This window comes from Alosa alosa, chromosome 5 (genome assembly GCF_017589495.1).
Source record: "Alosa alosa isolate M-15738 ecotype Scorff River chromosome 5, AALO_Geno_1.1, whole genome shotgun sequence".
NCBI classification, from domain to species: Eukaryota; Metazoa; Chordata; class Actinopteri; order Clupeiformes; family Clupeidae; genus Alosa; species Alosa alosa.
The window spans coordinates 36,749,966-36,770,147 of NC_063193.1; the positions used below are offsets into that span (position 1 = coordinate 36,749,966).

General features: G+C 43.6%; 1 protein-coding gene across 3 annotated transcripts in view; it reads left to right on the forward strand.

Annotated features, from left to right (window-relative positions):
- The window catches only part of dgcr6 (DiGeorge syndrome critical region gene 6), a 7,511-nt gene extending 208 nt beyond the window's left edge, over positions 1-7,303 (forward strand). Inside the window, exons 1-6 of one of the 3 annotated variants that reach the window (XR_007193604.1) lie at positions 1-183; positions 555-715; positions 960-1,060; positions 2,212-2,352; positions 6,241-6,405; positions 6,446-7,303. The exon at positions 1-183 is cut by the window's left edge and continues 206 nt beyond it. Coding sequence is in view for 2 of the 3 variants with exons in the window: in XM_048244077.1 (XP_048100034.1) it covers positions 74-183; positions 555-715; positions 960-1,060; positions 2,212-2,352; positions 6,241-6,321 (594 nt within the window). In the remaining variant the exon portion in view is untranslated. Of the gene's footprint in view, positions 184-554; positions 716-959; positions 1,061-2,211; positions 2,353-6,240 lie in introns of all 3 variants that reach the window. The other 2 variants (XM_048244077.1, XM_048244076.1) reach the window with 2 other exon arrangements.
- Positions 7,304-20,182: the final 12,879 nt, after the last annotated feature.

The following is a 20,182-nucleotide window of genomic DNA, read 5'->3' on the forward strand; positions in this document are numbered from 1 at the left end:
GTTAAGAACCAGTGTTATTATTTACATATCAAATCATTGATTTCATTGACCTTTCGGATTTTTGTTAACTATAATGGATACATACCCCAGTGCCTCCGATCAGTGCGTCGACTCCACGAAACAGCAAGAGCGTCATTACTACCTGCTGTCCGAACTCCAGAGCCTTGTCAAAGACCTCCCGAGGTAACGTAACCGCACGGGACCCAAATGCACACTAAACACAGGACCTAACATCGGGCTTTGTTAGTGGACAGTGCTATACCTCACTTCTAGCGTTAGCTACTGCTTCGATATGGAACTTAACGCAATTCCTAGTTATTAGCTGTGATTGCGAACCAGTAATAATTTCACGCAACTAACTTCCAATAGTCAGTAGTTCCATAACTCGTAATCAGAGGGAGCTAAGACTAAACTGCTGAAGTGTGAAGTTTCGTAGTCTTTTAACTGTCAGACTAGCTCTTTTTCCTCAAGTTACTGAAATGAGCACTTTAGGAACATTTCGACATGTGACCGCTGTGTGGTGACGCTGTGCTGAGTTTCTGCGCATCTGTCAGCTCCTTCCAGCAGCGTCTGTCCTACACCACGCTGAGTGATCTGGCTCTTGCGCTCATCGACGGCGCTGTGTACGAGATCGTCCAGGGCCTGCTCGACATCCAGCACCTGACGGAGAAGAATCTCTTCAACCAGAGACAGAAGCTGCACACAGAGCACAGAAGTACGCAGAGATCAAGTGACCCCCCCCCCCCTCTCTCTCACACATAGATAGATAGATACTTTATTGATACCCAAGAGATCAAGTGATAGATAGATAGATAGATACTTTATTGATCCCCAAGGGGAAATTCAAAGTGTAACAATAATTAAGGCACACAGTTTGAGTTTGTGCAGATGACTGTTTTCGTTTGGTCTCCCTCTGGCCCCTTTCTCCTCTTGCTCTGGCTTTGGTGGTGTAATTTCAGTACTCAAACAGGATTTGACACGAAAGCACAAGCAAGCACTGCAGGTCTGCAAGTCTCACAACCTGGCCCTCCTGAAAGCAACCCAGCGGACAGAGACGGAGGTACACACACCAGTCAAATGAGCTCTTTATGACACACCAGTCAAATGAGCTCTTATGACACACCAGTCAAATGAGCTCTTATGACACACACTGGCTCTATGACATACCAGTCAAATGAGCTCTTACACTGACACACACTGACTATATGACACACCAGTCAAATGAGCTCTTACCTAGCGTTCATGGGCTTCAGAAAAACCTTTTTCCCAGTGAAAACATAATCATTCCGCGTCATTCATGTCACGTAATGTGTGAGTCAGAGGTCGGAAACTGGGGCTAGATTTTGCTAACAGAGTTGCCCAGTTAGGGGCTCGTCATCACTTTTTGTCGTCACGTGGTTCGTTTTGTAGTCCATGTGGCCTTTCATGTCCAACAGTTTTAATGTGAACTTGGGAATTTGCCGTTTTTGTCACTTTTGAAAGCTGCATATATTTCTTTTCATAAGCGTCTTACACTATATTTTAAGCAAATACAGTTGTTTATTTAGGATTAGTGAGCGTATGTTTTAACGTTTGTTGTGGCATCCGTGTTTGTCACACATTCCGACGGCAAAGCACATGAACACTTGCTGTGGGAAAAACAAAGTAGACACGGGGGCGGTCCTTGTCATTCTGAAGTGCCATGAATGCACCATTAGTCTGACACACACTGGCTATATGGAAATCTGACTTTTAGTTAGAAAGCACCTCTTTTAAACACAACAGCTAAGGTGGCTTTGGATAGCCAATCGAGAAAATACTCGAATAAAGGTTTGTGGTGACATACAGTATTTAGGCATAGGTAAACATTACAAGCTGGATTCCTTAATTTGGATTTAAAATAGGCCCACACTAACAGAAAGATTCAACGAAAATCTTAATCCATGTGCTCTAACTCCCAGTCAGATGACAAATTACATATCCCCACCAACACCCCTCTCTCTCACACACACACAACCACAGAGACACACACACACACACACATACACACACACACACACACACACACACACACACACACACACACACACACATATATACACACACAAGCACAAAGACATTCACACACAAGCACAAAGACACACAGACCCACTCAAAGACCCTCACCTGTGTGTGTGTGTGTGTGTGTGTGTGTGTGTGTGTGTGTGTGTTGCGTCGTCTCCCTCCTACCAGGCTCTGGAACTGCGTGTGAGGGAGGAGCAAAGGATGATGGACGAGAAGATCATCGCTGAGATCGACCAGAAGGTCTTGGACCAGCAGAACACGCTGGAGAAGGCTGGTGTGCCCGGCTTCTACATCACCAACAACCCACAGGTCAGTTACCATAGCAACAACCCACAGGTCAGTTACCGTAGCAACAACAACCCACAGGTCAGTTACCGTAGCAACAATAACCCACAGGTCAGTTACCGTAGCAACAATACTCCACAGGTCAGTTACCACATCACCAATAACTCACAGGTCAGTTACCGTAGCAACAATAACCCACAGGTCAGTTACCACATCACCAACAACTCACAGGTCAGTTACCACAGTAACAATAACCCACAGGTCAGTTACCATAGCAACAATATCCCACAGGTCAGCTTTTACATCACCAACAACCCACAGGTCAGTTACCATAGCAACAATAACCCACAGGTCAGTTACCATAGCAACAATAACCCACAGGTCAGCTTCACATCAGCAACAACTCACAGGTCAGCTTCACATCAGCAACAACCCACAGGTCAGTTACCATAGCAACAATAACCCACAGGTCAGCTTCACATCAGCAACAACCCACAGGTCAGTTACCATAGCAACAATAACCCACAGGTCAGCTTCACATCAGCAACAACCCACAGGTCAGCTTCACATCAGCAACAACCCACAGGTCAGTTACCATAGCAACAATAACCCACAGGTCAGCTTCACATCAGCAACAACCCACAGGTCAGCTTCACATCAGCAACAACCCACAGGTCAGCTTCACATCAGCAACAACCCACAGGTCAGTTACCATAGCAACAATAACCCACAGGTCAGCTTCACATCAGCAACAACCCACAGGTCAGCTTCACATCAGCAACAACCCACAGGTCAGCTCTCATTTAGTAACAACAACAGGAAACCATAGTTAACAGGTGCCAATCAAGCACAGGTCCTTTAGATAGCAACAACCCACAACAGCTTCCATCCAGCAACCCACAGGTCAGTTAGATAGCAACAACAACCCACAGGTCAGCTTCACATCAGCAACAACCCACAGGTCAGCTTCACATCAGCAACAACCCACAGGTCAGCTCTCATTTAGTAACAACAGGACAAACGTGTTAACTGCCAATCAGCACCGTCCATTAGATAGAACACAACAGCCAACCAGCACCGTCCATTAGATAGAACCCAACAGCCAACCAGCATCGTCCATTAGATAGAACCCAACAGCCAACCAGCATCGTCCATTAGATAGAACAGAACAGCCAACCAGCATCGTCCATTAGATAGAACCCAACAGCCAACCAGCACCGTCCATTAGATAGAACACAACAGCCCTCTCGCCTGCCCAGTGCCCACCTTAAATCATATTGCGTTGGAATTGAAGGGTTGTCCACATTTAGACCGTTGGAATTGAAGAGTTGTCCACGTTTAGACCAACACTCGGCGTTGGAATTGAAGAGTTGTCCACATAAATGTGGTAAACTAGCCTACATTCAGCTGACTCGTATTTGTGTATCCTGGAATGGTTGGACAATCCCAGTAGCAAAAGATGAGAAATCATCTGCAAAGGTTACATCATAAAACAAAAAAACATTTTTATGAAACAAAAATTTACTTGACCATGTCCTGTCTTTTTGGCACTGGAGTAGCAGCCCATTGACTCAGATGTGCCGTGATCAGGTAAGAGGTTTGGAACAAAAACGGCAATGCTGCTTTGCGATTGTTGGACTTTTATTTTGACAAGTTGTCGTCGTTCTGTCTTCCACATTCATGAAAGGTTTGGTATGAATGTAGAGTCATTTCTCATGAAACAGTCATGAATGCTTTATGTGCAGTTTATGACAGCTGCTATGAATGTGTTATGAACTCACACGTCAAGTAAAGTGTTACCACAATTCCTATCTTTGCTGGGTTCAGATAATTGAAAACGCATGCCTATGGCCTAAGGTTTTGGCATTATGAGACACTTGAGTAAATTGCTCACTGATTTTCTAAAACTACTCGTTGACTGAACTAAACCATTTAATCCTTATCCATCACCTCTCTCTTTCCTTCCTTCTGTACTCCTCTAAAAGTTCTGGGTTGGTGTATATCTTTTCTCTGTGCTTCCTCAAACTTTCCTTTGCTGCAGCTTTCTTTTATGCACTTTTAAGTCATTTTAAGTGTATGGCAGTAATCTACACGTGATGTAGGTCACTCATTACTATGATATGACCATAGCAACTTTCATGAGATTCAAAGGGGAAAAAATGGGTAACAGGGTCTCTGATACAATGTATCTACTTTATTAAGTGCAGTGTAACAACCCAAAAACTTTTATGATATTGATCTCATTAATATCCCTCCAAAACATTGAGGTTGTCTCTTATTAAAAAGTAATTAATGTCATGAACGACGTTGAAAAATGCAAAATCCTTTAATATTTTCATGACCGAAATTGAAATTTTCATCACCGAAATTGGCTTTAACTATTGCGGTAATGATAAAGTGCATTGCAGTAATGAGACGACCGAACACAAAAATGCTAATTTTAGATTTAGCTAGCATGATCTAGCTAAAAAAATACCTCCATGACATTGTGTGTTTTATTACCTTATTACTAAACAAATTTGAATTAAGAAAATAGTTTTTATAACAAAACTGTTACTAATTTTGGTAATGAAAATCATTAGTGTTGTGTTTAGACAGTTTTGAGACAAATCATGGAATTTCAACATAAAGTCAAAAGGAGACATACTTGCCTTGACGCCATCTTTGATCTTCTGTTATTACTGATGCATGATGGGAAATTCCATTTCATGTTGACATTCCCACAGCTTTTTATTGCAGTGCTCAAAAGTATTGCGGTAATGAAAATATAATATTATTAATATGTTATAATATTAATATTATTGAAACACACATTTTGATGAAGCATTTTGATGAAGCACTTAAAACAATATATGTAGAACTTTATTTTATTTTAAAGTAAAAGATAAAGATTTCAAACACTTGGGATTTCAGCCAGGACACAATGCGGTAATGATAATTTACTCATAAATGCATAAAAAATACAAAATAACAATAAAATATGGAGAAATTACCTTGTGTGCAAGTTTAAGCACATGTACGTATATTGTTAAATAGTGTAATCAGTGGGATTTATGGCATATTTGACCATCAAATCCTTAGTACCATAAGATTTTGGGGTTTCGCGAGAATCACCCATTTAGCGTAATTTAATCACCCACCCACTCGGCGTTGGAATTGAAGAGTTGTCCACATTTAGACCGACACTCATTGAAGTGCCTCGGATAATTCCTTCATCCTACACTCTGACCAGTCTGACCTGCAGGGGGCGCTCAAGTCATTTGCAGTCCTGCAGTATCACCAGCTCTCTCTGAAATGTCACGAGCGTACCGGTCAACCCTCCCGTTTTTTTTTTTCTGGGTTTCACACATATTTTTACTGTTTCCCCACTGTCTTCCCGTTTTCATATTTTCCCGTAAAATATCCCGTTTAGACTGATGTTGGCCTATTTAAGATGACGGCGTGGTTGTTTAGACTGATGTTGGCCTATTTAAGATGACGGCGTGGTTGTTTAGAGTGATGTTGGCCTATTTAAGATGACGGCGTGGTTGTTTAGACTGATGTTGGCCTATTTAAGATGATGGCGTGGTTGTTTAGACTGATGTTGGCCTATTTAGGATGATGGCGTGGTTGTTGTGAGGGCACAATTTGACGGTAATCTGTAAGCAAAGTCACGTTAGACCTAGCTCCACACTTCATTTAGTTAGTGCAGCAGTTTTGTAGTCTGAATTCTTGCTGTTAGTAGAGGGATACCAACAGAAAGATGACCACCGGGAAATCTCCGTCATTTGTAATGCTCAATGTTGACCGCTATGGTCATGAGTATCTCAGGCGTCATGGAGTAGCATTCGGTGTCATGGAGTAGCATCTGGTGTCAGACAGGATGTGAGGCTCATGTGGGCTCTTGTGATGGTCTTTCTCCTCTTTCCACAGGAAGTGACCATCCAGATGAACCTGCTGGAGTTGGTCCTGAAGCTCCAGCAGAAGGAGACGCAGTCAGGAACTCTGCCCTGAGTTTGTTAACTCTGCCCTGAGTACATTAACTCTGCCCTGAGTACATTAACTCTGCCCCGAGTTTGTTAACTCTGCCCTGAGTACATTAACTCTGCCCCGAGTTCGTTAACTCTGCCCTGAGTACCTGACTACGTTAACTCTGCCCTGAGAGCTTTCTCTGTTTACTTTAATTTTGCTCTGAGAGCTTTCTCTGTGTACATTAGTGGGATTTTATCCATAATAGATGAACATGTCTCTACTGAATCTGTATGATTCACGTGCGTACTCATCTGATTGGTCCAAAGATCACTCTGTCCTACTGACTATCAGAAGAACAGCGGGCACTACAAAGGACACCAGGACAATGGCATTCAAATGGGCTGTCAGGCAGGATGGCCTCCATTCCCAGCACAGACCGCTGCTGTCCGTCAGCCATCGTGCACTGAGGCTTGGGCTCCCTCTTCTTTTCTCTCTATCTCTCTCCCTCTCTCCCTCTTTCTCTCTATCTCTCTCTCTCTCTCCCTCCCTCCTCCTCAGTGCTGTAGAGGAGTGATTAGCCAGTGCACCAGGGATGTGGTGCAATACTTCAGATTTTCTGTTTGTTTATTTTATGTATGTATTTGTTTATGTTTATTAGCCAGTGCACCAGGGATGCACCACATCAGGCCTGGTCAGTGCCTGTGACTATTTATTTTGGATCGTTGAAGTAAAACAGACACTGTAAAAGTTTGCTGCAATACTTCAGATTTTCTATTTGCTTATTTTATGTATTTTATGTTTTATACCTTTTTTTGTTTTCTCTTGAGATGCCTACCGAGTGAAATTACTGGATATGTTTTTGTTTTGTTGGTTAACATGTTTGGAAGGACATCCTTTTCCTCACAGCGTGTTCATGACCATTGTAATAAGGACCTTAAGATGTCTTTCAGTTGCTGAGCCAAATAAACATTAAGGCAAAACTCCACTTGGGTTTGATAATAAATGAGTAACAATATGATCTCCACTTGGGTTTGATAATAAATGAGTAACAATATGAACTACACTTGGGTTTGATAATAAATGAGTAACAATATGAACTCCACTTGGGTTTGATAATAAATGAACAATATGAACTACACTTGGGTTTGATAATAAATGAGTAACAATATGAACTCCACTTGGGTTTGATAATAAATGAGTAACAATATGAACTACACTTGGGTTTGATAATAAATGAGTAACAATATGATCTCCACTTGGTTTGATAATAAATGAGTAAACAATATGAACTACACTTGGGTTTGATAATAAATGAGTAACAATATGAACTCCACTTGGGTTTGATAATAAATGAACAATATGAACTACACTTGGGTTTGATAAGAGAGTAACAATATGAACTACACTTGGGTTTGATAATAAATGAGTAACAATATGAACTACACTTGGGTTTGATAATAAATGAGTAACAATATGAACTACACTTGGGTTTGATAATAAATGAACAATATGATCTCCACTTGGGTTTGATAATAAATGAGTAACAATATGAACTCCACTTGGGTTTGATAATAAATGAACAATATGAACTCCACTTGGGTTTGATAATAAATGAGTAACAATATGAACTACACTTGGGTTTGATAATAAATGAGTAACAATATGAACTCCACTTGGGTTTGATAATAAATGAGTAACAATATGAACTCCACTTGGGTTTCAAAGTCAAAGTCAGCTTTATTGTCAATTTCTTCATATGTTCCAGACATACAAAGAGATTGAAATTACGTTTCTCACTATCCCACGGTGAAGACAAGACATATTTTGCCAATTTAGGTCCACAGACAAACATAACATTCAAGTAAACAAAAAAGTAAGTAAATAAGTAAATAAGAGGGCACATATAATAATGAAAAAATAAGAGCAGCAAAATTTGGTTGAAATTGTGCATAGACAGTCAATAAAATACTAGTGCAAAGTCAGGCCAATAAAAGGCTTGGGTAGTTCTGTTTGACCTAAGTAAGAAAGAAAGTGGCATAGTGGTGCAAGTTATGTAAGAGCAGCAGAAGTGTTGTGTTTTCAGGACAACAACACCAAGTTGTAAAGTGTGCAAGTGGAGTAGTGCAGGCGGCCATTTTGGGTCCAATGTCCAGGATGTTATGTAGCTGAGGGTGGAGAGGAGGGGAGAGTTCAGCATCCTTACAGCTTGGTGTATGAAGCTGTTGGTGAGTCTGGTAGTGCGGGGCGCAGGCTTCTGTACCTCTTCCCAGAGGGCAGTAGATCAAACAGATTGTGAGCGGGGTGACTTGCATCACTCACAATTTTGGTCGCTTCTTGGGGGTGAGGTGGGTGGTGTAAATGTCCTTCAGGGAGGGGAGTGAAGCACCAATAATCCTTCCAGCTGTGTTCACTATGCGCTGCAGGGCTTTCCTGTTGTATTCAGTGCAGCTTCCGCCCCACACAGCGATACAGCTGGAGAGGATGCTCTCAATGGTGCCTCGGTAGAATGTGGTCATGATGGCTGGTGGAGCACTTGCTCGCCTGAGTTTTCTTGAGGAAGTACAGGCGGCGCTGAGCTCTCTTAGCCAGTGATGCAGTGTTGGTGGTCCAGAAGAGGTCTTCACTGATGTGCACCCCCAGGAATTTGGTGCTGCTCGCTCTCTCCACCACAGCACCGTCGATGGTCAGTGGCAGGTGTTGGGTGTGACCTCTCCGGAAGTCAACAACAATCTCTTTGGTCTTGCTGACGTTCAGCAGGAGGTTGTTGTCCCTGCACCACGTGGTCAGATGGTCGACCTCCAACCTGTATTGAGTCTCAAATTAAGCCCCTTAGTGATGAGACCCACCAGAGTTGTGTCGCCAGCAAATTTCACTATGTGATTGTTGCTGTAGGTTGCAGTGCAGTCATCGTCAGCAGGGTGAAGAGCAGCGGACTGAGCACGCAGCCTTGGGGGGCCCCTGTGCTCAGTGTGATGCTGCTTGAGGTATTGTTGCCAACACGTACTACTTGGGGCCTCTGACAGAGGAAGTCCAGTAGCCAGTTGCAGAGGTAGGTACTGAGTCCCAGTTTGTCAAGTTTGCAGATGAGTTGTTGTGGTATTATGGTGTTGAATGCAGAACTGAAGTCTATAAACAGCAATCTCACATATGAGTCTCTTTTTCCAGGTGGGTGAGGGCTGGGTGGAGGGCAGAGCAGATTGCATCCTCTGTAGACCGCTTGGCTCGGTATGCAAACTGGAAGGGGTCCAGGGTGGGGGGAATGGCTTTGATATGTGACATGACAAGCCGCCGAAGCACTTCATGATGATGGGTGTCAGTGCCACAGGGCGGTAGTCATTGAAGCAGGATGGAGCAGTTTTCTTGGCACAGGTATGATGGTGGCAGCTTTGAAACATGATGGGACGATGGCTTGCTTCAGGAAGTGTTAAAGATGTCTGTGAAGACATCCTTAAGCTCCCCTGCGCAGTCCTTCAGCGCCGCGACCTGGGATGTTGTCTGGACCTGTTGCCTTTACGGTGTTGATAGCAGCAAGTGTCCTCTTCACGCTGTCGGCAGAGAGGCACAGGGGCTGCTCATGTAGGGGGGGATGTGTCTTCTGTGGGCAGGTGCTGTTTTGTGCTTCAAAGCGAGCAAAGAAGCGGTTCAGGTTGTTGAGCAGAGGGATGTTGCTCTCACAGCTCTGTGGCGTGGGCTTGTAGTCCGTGAGGGCCTGAATGCCCTGCCATAGGCTTTGTGCGTTCCTGCTGTCTTTGAAGTGGGTGGTTATCTTGTGAGTGTATTCCTTTTTTGCTTCCTTGATGCCACGGGACAGGTTGGCTCTCGCTGTTCTCATGCCAGGGTTTGATAATAAATGAGTAACAATATGAACTACACTTGGGTTTGATAATAAATGAGGAACAATATGAACTACACTTGGGTTTGATAATAAATGAGGAACAATATGAACTCCACTTGGGTTTGATAATAAATGAGGAACAATATGAACTACACTTGGGTTTGATAATAAATGAACAATATGAACTACACTTGGGTTTGATAATAAATGAGTAACAATATGAACTCCACTTGGGTTTGATAATAAATGAGTAACAATATGAACTCCACTTGGGTTTGATAATAAATGAACAATATGAACTACACTTGGGTTTGATAAGAGAGTAACAATATGAACTACACTTGGGTTTGATAAGAGAGTAACAATATGAACTCCACTTGGGTTTGATAATAAATGAGTAACAATATGAACTCCACTTGGGTTTGATAATAAATGAACAATATGAACTACACTTGGGTTTGATAATAAATGAGTAACAATATGAACTACACTTGGGTTTGATAATAAATGAGTAACAATATGAACTCCACTTGGGTTTGATAATAAATGAGTAACAATATGAACTCCACTTGGGTTTGATAATAAATGAACAATATGAACTACACTTGGGTTTGATAATAAATGAACAATATGAACTCCACTTGGGTTTGATAGTACCAATACCAATATGAACGGGTCTCTAAGCGATTCAGATGGTATAAATCATTTGGGTTATTATGGTTGAATTTAGCCATGACGTGGTTTCACAAAAGAAATGGCACATAAGTTACCATGAGGATTAATTGTGTGCAGCCAGGCTTAGTTAATTCTAATGTTAATTATGTATACTTATTGGCATTAAGTATTATTGGCATCATGTATACTTGTTGTTTTTGTATTTTACTGTATTTATTTGCTTGCAAAACACCAAAAATAGTCTACATGCAGTTTATCTCCATCCCTCACTGTGGCCCTCATCAGCCGAGCGTAGAAACCAGCGAAGATCTGAACGCAGAAATCACCTTATGACGGGGCTCACGCGTGATTCATCATCTTACGACGGGGCTCATCCATGATTCATGAAATGTTCGTATCACTCCAATTCCAGCGTAAGAATAAACGTGTTGATAAATGTGGCAGCTGGAGACAAGCATAATTTAAATATCACCCCCATCTATACACTGTCTGTGCAGGTCTGTTGTATCATTTGACCATTCTGTTCTTGCTGAATATTGCCACTAATATATTTGATATCATTTAAGTTATCAGTGTCTCTCCAGGCTCTGCACCACTGGGAACAGATGAGGTTCAGCATTACTGTTTTTCATATGTACATGTTGTTGCATGCTGTAACCACTAGATGCCGCTGTTGCTCTTAACCCGTTATGAAGTTAAAGCAACACCAAAGAGTTTTTTGTACCTTAAAATAATGTTTCCAAACTCGTCCAAACTCAGTGGTTCATCAACTCATAACAGTGTGAAACGGAACTTCCGCATTCGCTCTGTGGCCCTCTATCGGCTATAACCGCACAATGTAAGTTTGGGTCGTCGGGTAGCGTTTTGTAGTCCGAATGAGACTACAAATGTGACTTGTTTTACGGCAAGCGCTACAAAAGCCGATAGGTGGAGCATCCTGCAAGGCTCTGTGTGGAGCATACTCGGCAGGTACATATAAATGGAAGATACCTAGCAGCCAGGTAGCTTTTCAATTCTCATTATGACGGAGCCTGCAAGGAAAAGGAAGGGTTTGTCTGGCGAAGAAAAGAAAACGGGAGCATGATAGAGAAAGAGCTCGAACTAGAGTGAATACTGGACCAGCTTACACTCGTTGGTGAGAGCTGAAGGAGGCTACAAGATGCAGTACTGATGGTGACTTGGCTTTGTTGCTGCTGGACTTGTAAGTAATAATCATTTTTCCCCCAACGGTGTGCATAGATCTGTGTACAATAACGTTACATTTTAGATTGTTTTATATATCGACTGGCTCAATGTTAGCTAAGGCGTTAGCTATTTTGCTAATACGTAACCATCGCTAAGCACGTAAGTTTGTGTTTATAAAGAATTTTTCTGCCGCTGCTGTTCTGAGTTGAATGCCGTGAAGGATGACAATAACTGCCAAAATCACCCCAAATGTTCTGTCGTTCCCAAAGTTGTTCATTCTTAGTTGTACTCCATGAGTATTGCAGAGGAGGAGTGTGACTCTCCAGATGAAGAAGCAAGGAACGATTTGAGAAATACAGTGGGTCCCAGTTAAAAATTGACACTTCATTCACGATCAAGGTGATTCACGCAGCTGGGTGAAATGTAAGTACAACTGCAGCAGGGGGGGGGCAGCATAGTATGCTGTGGCGTTCCACGGTCGAACCGACGGGCGATTCGACAGCAAGGGCTGTGATTGGCGAGTTTTCAGTGCGTTTCTCTGTGTTTTTAGCAGCCCCTGCAACATGCTAGTCCACTGTAGCCTAAGCTTTGTACATAATGTTAAACATAGTTTTGGATTCAGTGGCAAGATTTATTGATTGTACAGTGCCTGTCTCTCAGTAATGTTTTAAAATGAGAGCTTCGTCAGCTGGCAGTAGGCTACTTTGTCGGTAGTCATGAGAAGTTCACTTGCTAACAGAACATAAATGTAACCCTACTTTTTAGAGTACTACCTGGTTAATTATCCAGTCTCGTTGAGGCGTGGAAGGAAGACGGGTTACAGGTGTGAAGTTTAACTTTCAGCTTTTTTATTTTACGGGACATGTACAACCAGCCAGCACACTCCTAACTCTGCTCTGCCTCCAACTTAACGTTCCCCTAATTATCTTCCCCTAGATACATTCCCCCGAACCAATCTCATAACAGCATATCCATCATTTCCAAGACATCCACAAGGGCGCATAAACAAAATACAAAATTGACATTAACATATAAAATAAACAAAGCCATAAAATATACAGCTACAGTCTTCCCCTGCTACCAGAAGAAACGTCCCCGTTTAAAAAAAAAAAAAGACACAATCCAAAAGTATGACATTATACAATATACGATAAGCACAAGATGTGTCAATATACCAATCAGGAACAGTATTATCAACTAACTCATGGGCTCATTCGCCCGGCAATTGCATGTATACGTATTATACAGTATATTTTTGTTTTGAACCAACCACTTAAGAAAAGGAAAAACACAAAATATTAAATAATTTTTTTTTTTTTTTTTTATCCATATGAAACATACGTGTCTGTGATGTGTGTGTACCTTTCCACAGTGTGTACCTTCCCACTACATCCCAAACCTACCAGGTGGCTTAACCACCCTTCCACTACGGGTAGTTTTAAGTGGAGCATTGGGAGCAAAAGAGGGAACCTTACTAGTAACGTTATGTGGAGATTTAGAGGGGCTGGATGGGGGAGTAGAGTAAGGACTAGACAGGGCAGAGGCAGGAGGCCCTTGTTGGATAAGTGACTCACCCCCTGTTACCCCAGCCGGAGAAACCGACTGATCAGTCACATATGGTGGAAGAGGTGGCTGAAATGGCAGAGACCCGGCTAATGCAGTTAGGCTAGAGGAAGATATATTTGCTCTAGAACTATCAACATGTGGCTCCGATGGTTGAGAAGTAGTTGGGTCTAAAAGAGAACCATTAAATGGCTTAAGACGGTTATGGTGCACCACCCACCTACGAGACTGGGGGTTTTTGGGGTCTGTAATTTCATAGGTTACCCCTAGACTGTTCTCTTTGTCCAAACGCTTCAGGATCTTATAAGGGCCCTTCCATCTAGGAGCTAGTTTGTTGTGTTTTTGAGCAGGGTCATCCAATAGAACTAAATCCCCCTCTTCATGCGGATGAAAAGAAACCCTTTTGTCATACTGCCCTTTCTGCCTCAATTTAGCAGCAATAGACCTATCCGTGGCATCACTAAAGACTTGTGAAAGGCGTGTGCAAAGTTCCCGTGCGTAAGCCGCAGGTGTACCAAAGGTTGACGCTGACAGAACAGGATTCCAGTTTAAAGAGACATGAACAGGAAGAAGTGGTTCTCTACCATGAGCAAGGAAAAATGGAGAGTAACCTGTGCTTGAGTGCACGCTAGAGTTGTAAGCTAGTTCTACCTGAGGTAGGTATCGATCCCACTCACCCCCACTTTGGTAAATGTACTTAGCCAGCTGGTCCTTCAGGGTCCTGTTTAGTCTCTCAACCATACCGTCAGATTGTGCATGATATGGTGATGTCCGAGTCTTTTCAATACCTAAGGATGCACACAGATGTTTGACTAATTCTGACTCAAACTGCCTTCCCTGGTCAGTATGTATTGACTCTGGCACCCCATGTTGGCGGATATACTGCTCAAAAATGCACTGAGCAACCGTAGGCGCTCGCTGATCCTTCAGAGGATATAAATTTGCAAATCGGGTAAAATAATCTACCACAGCTAAAATGTATCTGTTCCCCTGCGAAGTCACAGGAAGCTCTGTTATATCAGCCGCAATTCTCTGGAAAGGCCGTTCTGCATGAATGGACTGCAATGGTGCCCTTTCCTGTGGTGTGGGAGAGCTGCGAGACTGACAAGGCAAACATTCAGTGCAAAATTTGTAAATATCTCTTGACATGTACGGCCAATAACAGACCTGTCTCGCTCTCAACAGGGTACGTTCGGCACCTAAGTGTCCACAAAATGTATCACCATGCAGCCATTTTAGAGCTGTGGGAACGAGGGCTTCTGGAAGTACAACCTGATAAGAGTGGAGTGAGTGTGGAGATGGTCTGACTGCACGACAAAGAATGCCATCGTAAACCAGTAATTTAGGAAATTCATGCCACAGCTTCCGCAGTGCAGGAGGAGACTGTTTAAGCTGACCCAACGATGGCCTATGTTTACCTTCCTCCAGCCAGGACAAGGCAGTACGAAGACAAGCGTCTGCCTGCTGTTGGGCCTGCAACTCTTCCGTATCAATAGACAATGTAAGCTGTGTGTCAGATATGCTAGGGGACAGGCTGCTCTGCTGTTCACCCATGGAGGGAATTGCGGGCTGTGACGTACCAGTAGAAATGACACACTGAACAGCTTTGGCAACCATCTCAGGGGAACTAGGCCTTCTCGACATTGAATCAGCGTTTGCATGCTGCGTTCCTTCCCGATGTATAACAGCAAAATCATAGACATCTAACTCAAGCAACCAGCGTGCGCGGCGGCCCGTGGGGTCGTTATCCACCTGGGCCTTCCTCAAATGTAAAAGTGGTTTATGATCAGTGATAATGGTGAAACAAGTGCCTGACAGGAAATGTTTAAAATGACGCACTGACCAAACTATGGCCCATAACTCTCGGTCATAAGTGGACCATTTCCTTTCCGTTGGTGTCAGTGTGTGACTTGCATATGCAATCACACGCTCTCTCCTATCCTGCCTCTGGGCCAATACAGCCCCTATACACTCCTGTGACGCATCAGTATAAAGCAAGAACGGTTGTGTGAATACAGGATGAGCCACAATAGGGGGATTGGTCAAAGCATGCTTAAGAGATTGAAATGAATCATCACACAAAGAGGACCAATGAAACACAGCCCCCTTTTGAGTTAGAGCATGAAGTGGGGCAGCTATGACTGAGAAATTTTTAACAAACCGCCTATAGTACGAGCACAGCCCTACAAATGCTCGCACCTCTGTGGCAGTCCGTGGAGTCGGCCAGCTACGCACTTTGTCAAGATTTTTACCATCTGGTTGAAGACCCTGACTGGACACCACATGTCCCAAGAAGGAGACTTCCTTACACCCCAGATAACATTTGCGCGGGTTTAATTTGAGACCAGCGGAACGGAACCGTTTGAAAACTTCTTCCAGGCTACTCAAATGCTCAGAGAATGTCCGGCTAAATACCAGGACATCATCCAAATAAATGAGACACACTTTCCAGTGTAATCCCCGAAGAACTAACTCCATGAGTCTTTGGAATGTTGGGGGAGCATTCGTAAGACCCATGGGCATGACTTTAAACTGATACAAGGCACTGCCGGTGTTAAATGCAGTTTTCTCCTTGTCCTGTTCATTCAACTCCACTTGCCAATATCCGCTTACTAAATCAATGCTACTAAACCAACACGCCCCAGACAAGCTATCAAGGGCATCAGCAGGACGTGGTAATGGGTAGGAGTCTTTGACCGTAACTGCATTCAACTTCCTGAAATCTATGCAAAAACGGTAAGTGCCATCTTTCTTTTTAACTAACACAACCGGCGAAGCCCAAGGGCTACAACTTTCTTCAATAACATCTTGTGAAAGGAGCTGTTCGACTTGCCGGTCGATTTCAGTTCTTAAGTGGACAGAGGTTCGGTAAGCTCTTTGCCTTATAGGTGAGGCATCGCCAGTGCGAATACTATGACGTACCCAACTAGTACGCCCAAAGTCATGCTCATGAGAACTAAACACGTCACAGTATTGTCTGAGCAGACCCTCTAACTGCTCTCTCTGCTCACTGTTCAGAGCTGCGTGATTGAGGTTGACAGGTAATGGGGATGTATGTGGTTCTGACTGAGTCTGCACCGAGCTACTGTGGCATCAATCAAAGAAAACTCCTCCCCTTCTGTTGAACTAAAGAATGAAGGTCCCCCAGTCTGGTGTTAACTGGTACATAACAGGCATCTTGGGTTGGATTCATAACACGTATCCAGGCCACCCCCTTCTTAACTGGAGTAACTGTGCGTGCTGCAAAAAGACCTGGTAATGTATGGGTATCAGGTTCTAAAACCCCAGTATAGTTACACAAAAGCTCTGGTTCCCCTATGGTGGGCTGTATCTTAGCTAGCACATTCATTTCTGACATGGCAGGTACCGTGAAGGAACCTAGCGTAATAATAGCACTACATTTCAGTGGGGCCTTTTGTGCTGAACATAAAAGTGGTACAGACCAATCCCACAAGCATAGGTTATTCTCTCTCAGGTTGATTATGGCATGGTGTTTGCTAAGAAAATCCCAACCTAATATAGCGGATTGAGATGAATTTCTGACAACATGGACATTGTGATTGAAAACCTCCTCACCTAGTCTGATAGAAATGACAAGCATACCTAAAGTGTCGAGATATTCACCAGTAACAGATTTAGCAAGGATGTAAGACTTCTGTATAGGCTTCCTCATTAGAGAGGGAATAGACATTCTTAAAGATTCACTAATCAATGAGATTTCTGAACCTGTATCTAAAAAGACTTCAGTGGCAGTGTTCTCAATGACAGCAAACACAAATGGTGTAGGGCTACTACGAGTTACCAGTTCAGTTTGTTGTTTGGGCCCATTCTCACCAACAGCAGACACTTGGGCCATAGTACCTGCTACCATGCGTTTCCCTGCACCTCGCGATCGTCCACGTCGAAGCTGACATGGTGGCGTTCATAGGATGGTGTTCGTCGATCTCTGGCACCTGCCGGGCTGTGTGCTCTGCGATACGATGACCCACTAGAGTACCTAGATGCCTCTTGCTGTGCAGGACGATGTGGTGATGGGCTGACATGTCGACTGTGGTCAGGGCTCCGACGACTGTAGTAGCTGTCACGGCCACTAGAGAAGAATCGGCTGTTGTAGTGGTTTAGTGAAGACTGAGGTGAACTTCGAGTAGCGGCGTCCCCTCTCTGGTGAATGACTGCCCCGGCATATCCATCGTGAGAAGCTCGCTCGCGATGATCTAGCAGAATGCAGGTACCTCTCGCGGTGATGCATGTGGGAGAGGCGTGAGGCAGCTCCCTCCTGTGGGCGATGGGACCACTCTGGAGATCGCTGCCGCAGCCTGAGGACCTCCTCCGCGGTTGGGTTGTGAAGATGCGCCCGCTGTTTCAATTGACCCACCTCAACCTCAAAGACTGGACCTCAACCGACAGTTGTTTGATGGCTGACCGCGACTTCAAGTGTTTGGTCTGAGGTGACCGCTGCTTTGGTGGAGACCATTGCTGTGAGGTCGCGCAACTGGTTGTGAGGCATTAGTGCCTGCATCTGTGGAGGGTACAAAACCAGCAGCTTGTGGCTGTGGTGCAGCCAGACGAAGAGCCTCTTGCGCTCGCTCCCACTTACACGCTACAGCCAGGGCTTCTTCCAAGGTAGTAGCCCCGTGCTCGTGACAATTTAACTTGCAGCACAGGGTCTAGTCCAGCAACAAAGCGTCGGCGGCTCCATAGCTTTAGCGGCTCTCCATAATTGGGAAAAGCTTCAAAAACTAGCCTAGTTATCTCTGCAGCAAAACTTCAAAGCGGCTCCTTAGGTGGCGGCTGCCTAGCATTCACAAAAGTCTGAAAATGTTGCAAAACTGTTTGCCGCCAAAAACCGTTCAGTCTTAAAACACATGCGTCATAATCTTTCTGTGTGGCAGGAAAAAAAAGATAGCCAGTATGCTAAAGGCATCACCACTTAGCCTAGTTGGCAAAATGGTGGCTAAATCCTGTTGCTGAGATGCAGGGCAAGCCCGCACTGCTAGCTCTAATCTGGCTTTCCACAGAGAAAAACTTTCTTTGTCCTTACCATCACCATGATAGCACGGGGGAAGTTCGACCCGATAATGAATCACTCGTGATGTAATGTTAGTAGCACTGCCATCACCACCAGCAGTAGCGTTAGTAGAAGTGCTTTCGCTGGTACTTGCCCCATTCGTGGGGAAAACAGTACAATATCCTCGTCGAGCTCATGTTTCCACCGTGTTATTATATCAGCCAAAGTCGAAACACGAAACTAGCAGTCGATAAAGCGTCCACGGTTCGCCAAAACCCAAGCAAATGTGTCAGCAAAGTCCATCCATGCAAAACTGCATTCACCGTTTAACTTGACTAGCCGCGGGTAGCGTAACTTAGCTGTCCCACACAGTAAAAAAAAACAAGGTCTTCAATAACGACCAAAAACACCGCTGCCACCAGTCTGTAACCCTACTTTTTTAGAGTACTACCTGGTTAATTATCCAGTCTCGTTGAGGCGTGGAAGGAAAGGCGGGTTACAGGTGTGAAGTTTAACTTTCAGGAGCTTTATTTTACGGGACATGTACAACCAGCCAGCACACTCCTAACTCTGCTCTGCCTCCAACTTAACGTTCCCCTAATTATCTTCCCCTAGATACATTCCCGGAACCAATCTCATAACAGCATATCCATCATTTCCAAGACATCCACAAGGAGCATAAACAAAATACAAAATTGACATTAACATATAAAATAAACAAAGCCATAAAATATACAGCTACATAAATATGCTGCCCAGAAACCTTGTGAATAGTTCTGATTTTTTTTACTATACTAACGAGGTTGAAATATAGACTTTGCCTACAGCATCTCCTTAACAGTAATGTTAACAAAATGACAGCATTCATATGACAAAGGAAAAGCAATTAGGTCACTCAAGACTGTGCCACAGCAACCAGTGTAGGCTACATTCCTACCCAATAGGCTACTTTCGAAGCAGATGGCGCTGTCTGACGGTCAGTGGGTTAATGCACGTATATCAGAACAGGTCTGCAACTTTCAGGCAGTTCTGAGTTTGAATCTAGGCAGGAGCAGAGCCATATAAAGGCCTAGGCCTATTGTTATAATTTTTGCAAGGTGTTGCTCCTGGCAATACTTGTTTATAAGGCGTTTGGTGATTAATTGATAGCTGTTTTGGGACCGTTAAGCGTTCTTTATAATGAGCACATCGGGGAGTAAAAGCGACTGTTCTGGCGCTGTTACAACTGTAGGCTACAATGATTGCAATACAAAAATATGGCGTGTTTAGTTAGTTTTGTGATTTTTTGCACTTTTGCCTCTTGTGTTTTTTTCAGGTTTGAGGACTTTTGGCAAGATTGACCTTGGTAGACTCTGCATATTATGTTATTTCTCCATTATGGAAAAATAAAGTCAATTTTCGACAATACCGGATATTGGATAGTATATTGTTATGCTATGTAGGCTACTTTTTTTGCAATGCAGGACCTAAAACTGGGAAAGCGGACAAATATTGTACTGCCAGCGTGAATTTGATTTTTTTGATTACGGGGTGGAGTGGGTTAATGCGTGCCATAGCTCTCTCTCTCTCTCTCTCTCTCTCTCTCTCTCTCTCTCTCTCTCTCTCTCTCTCTCCCACACACACACACACACACACAC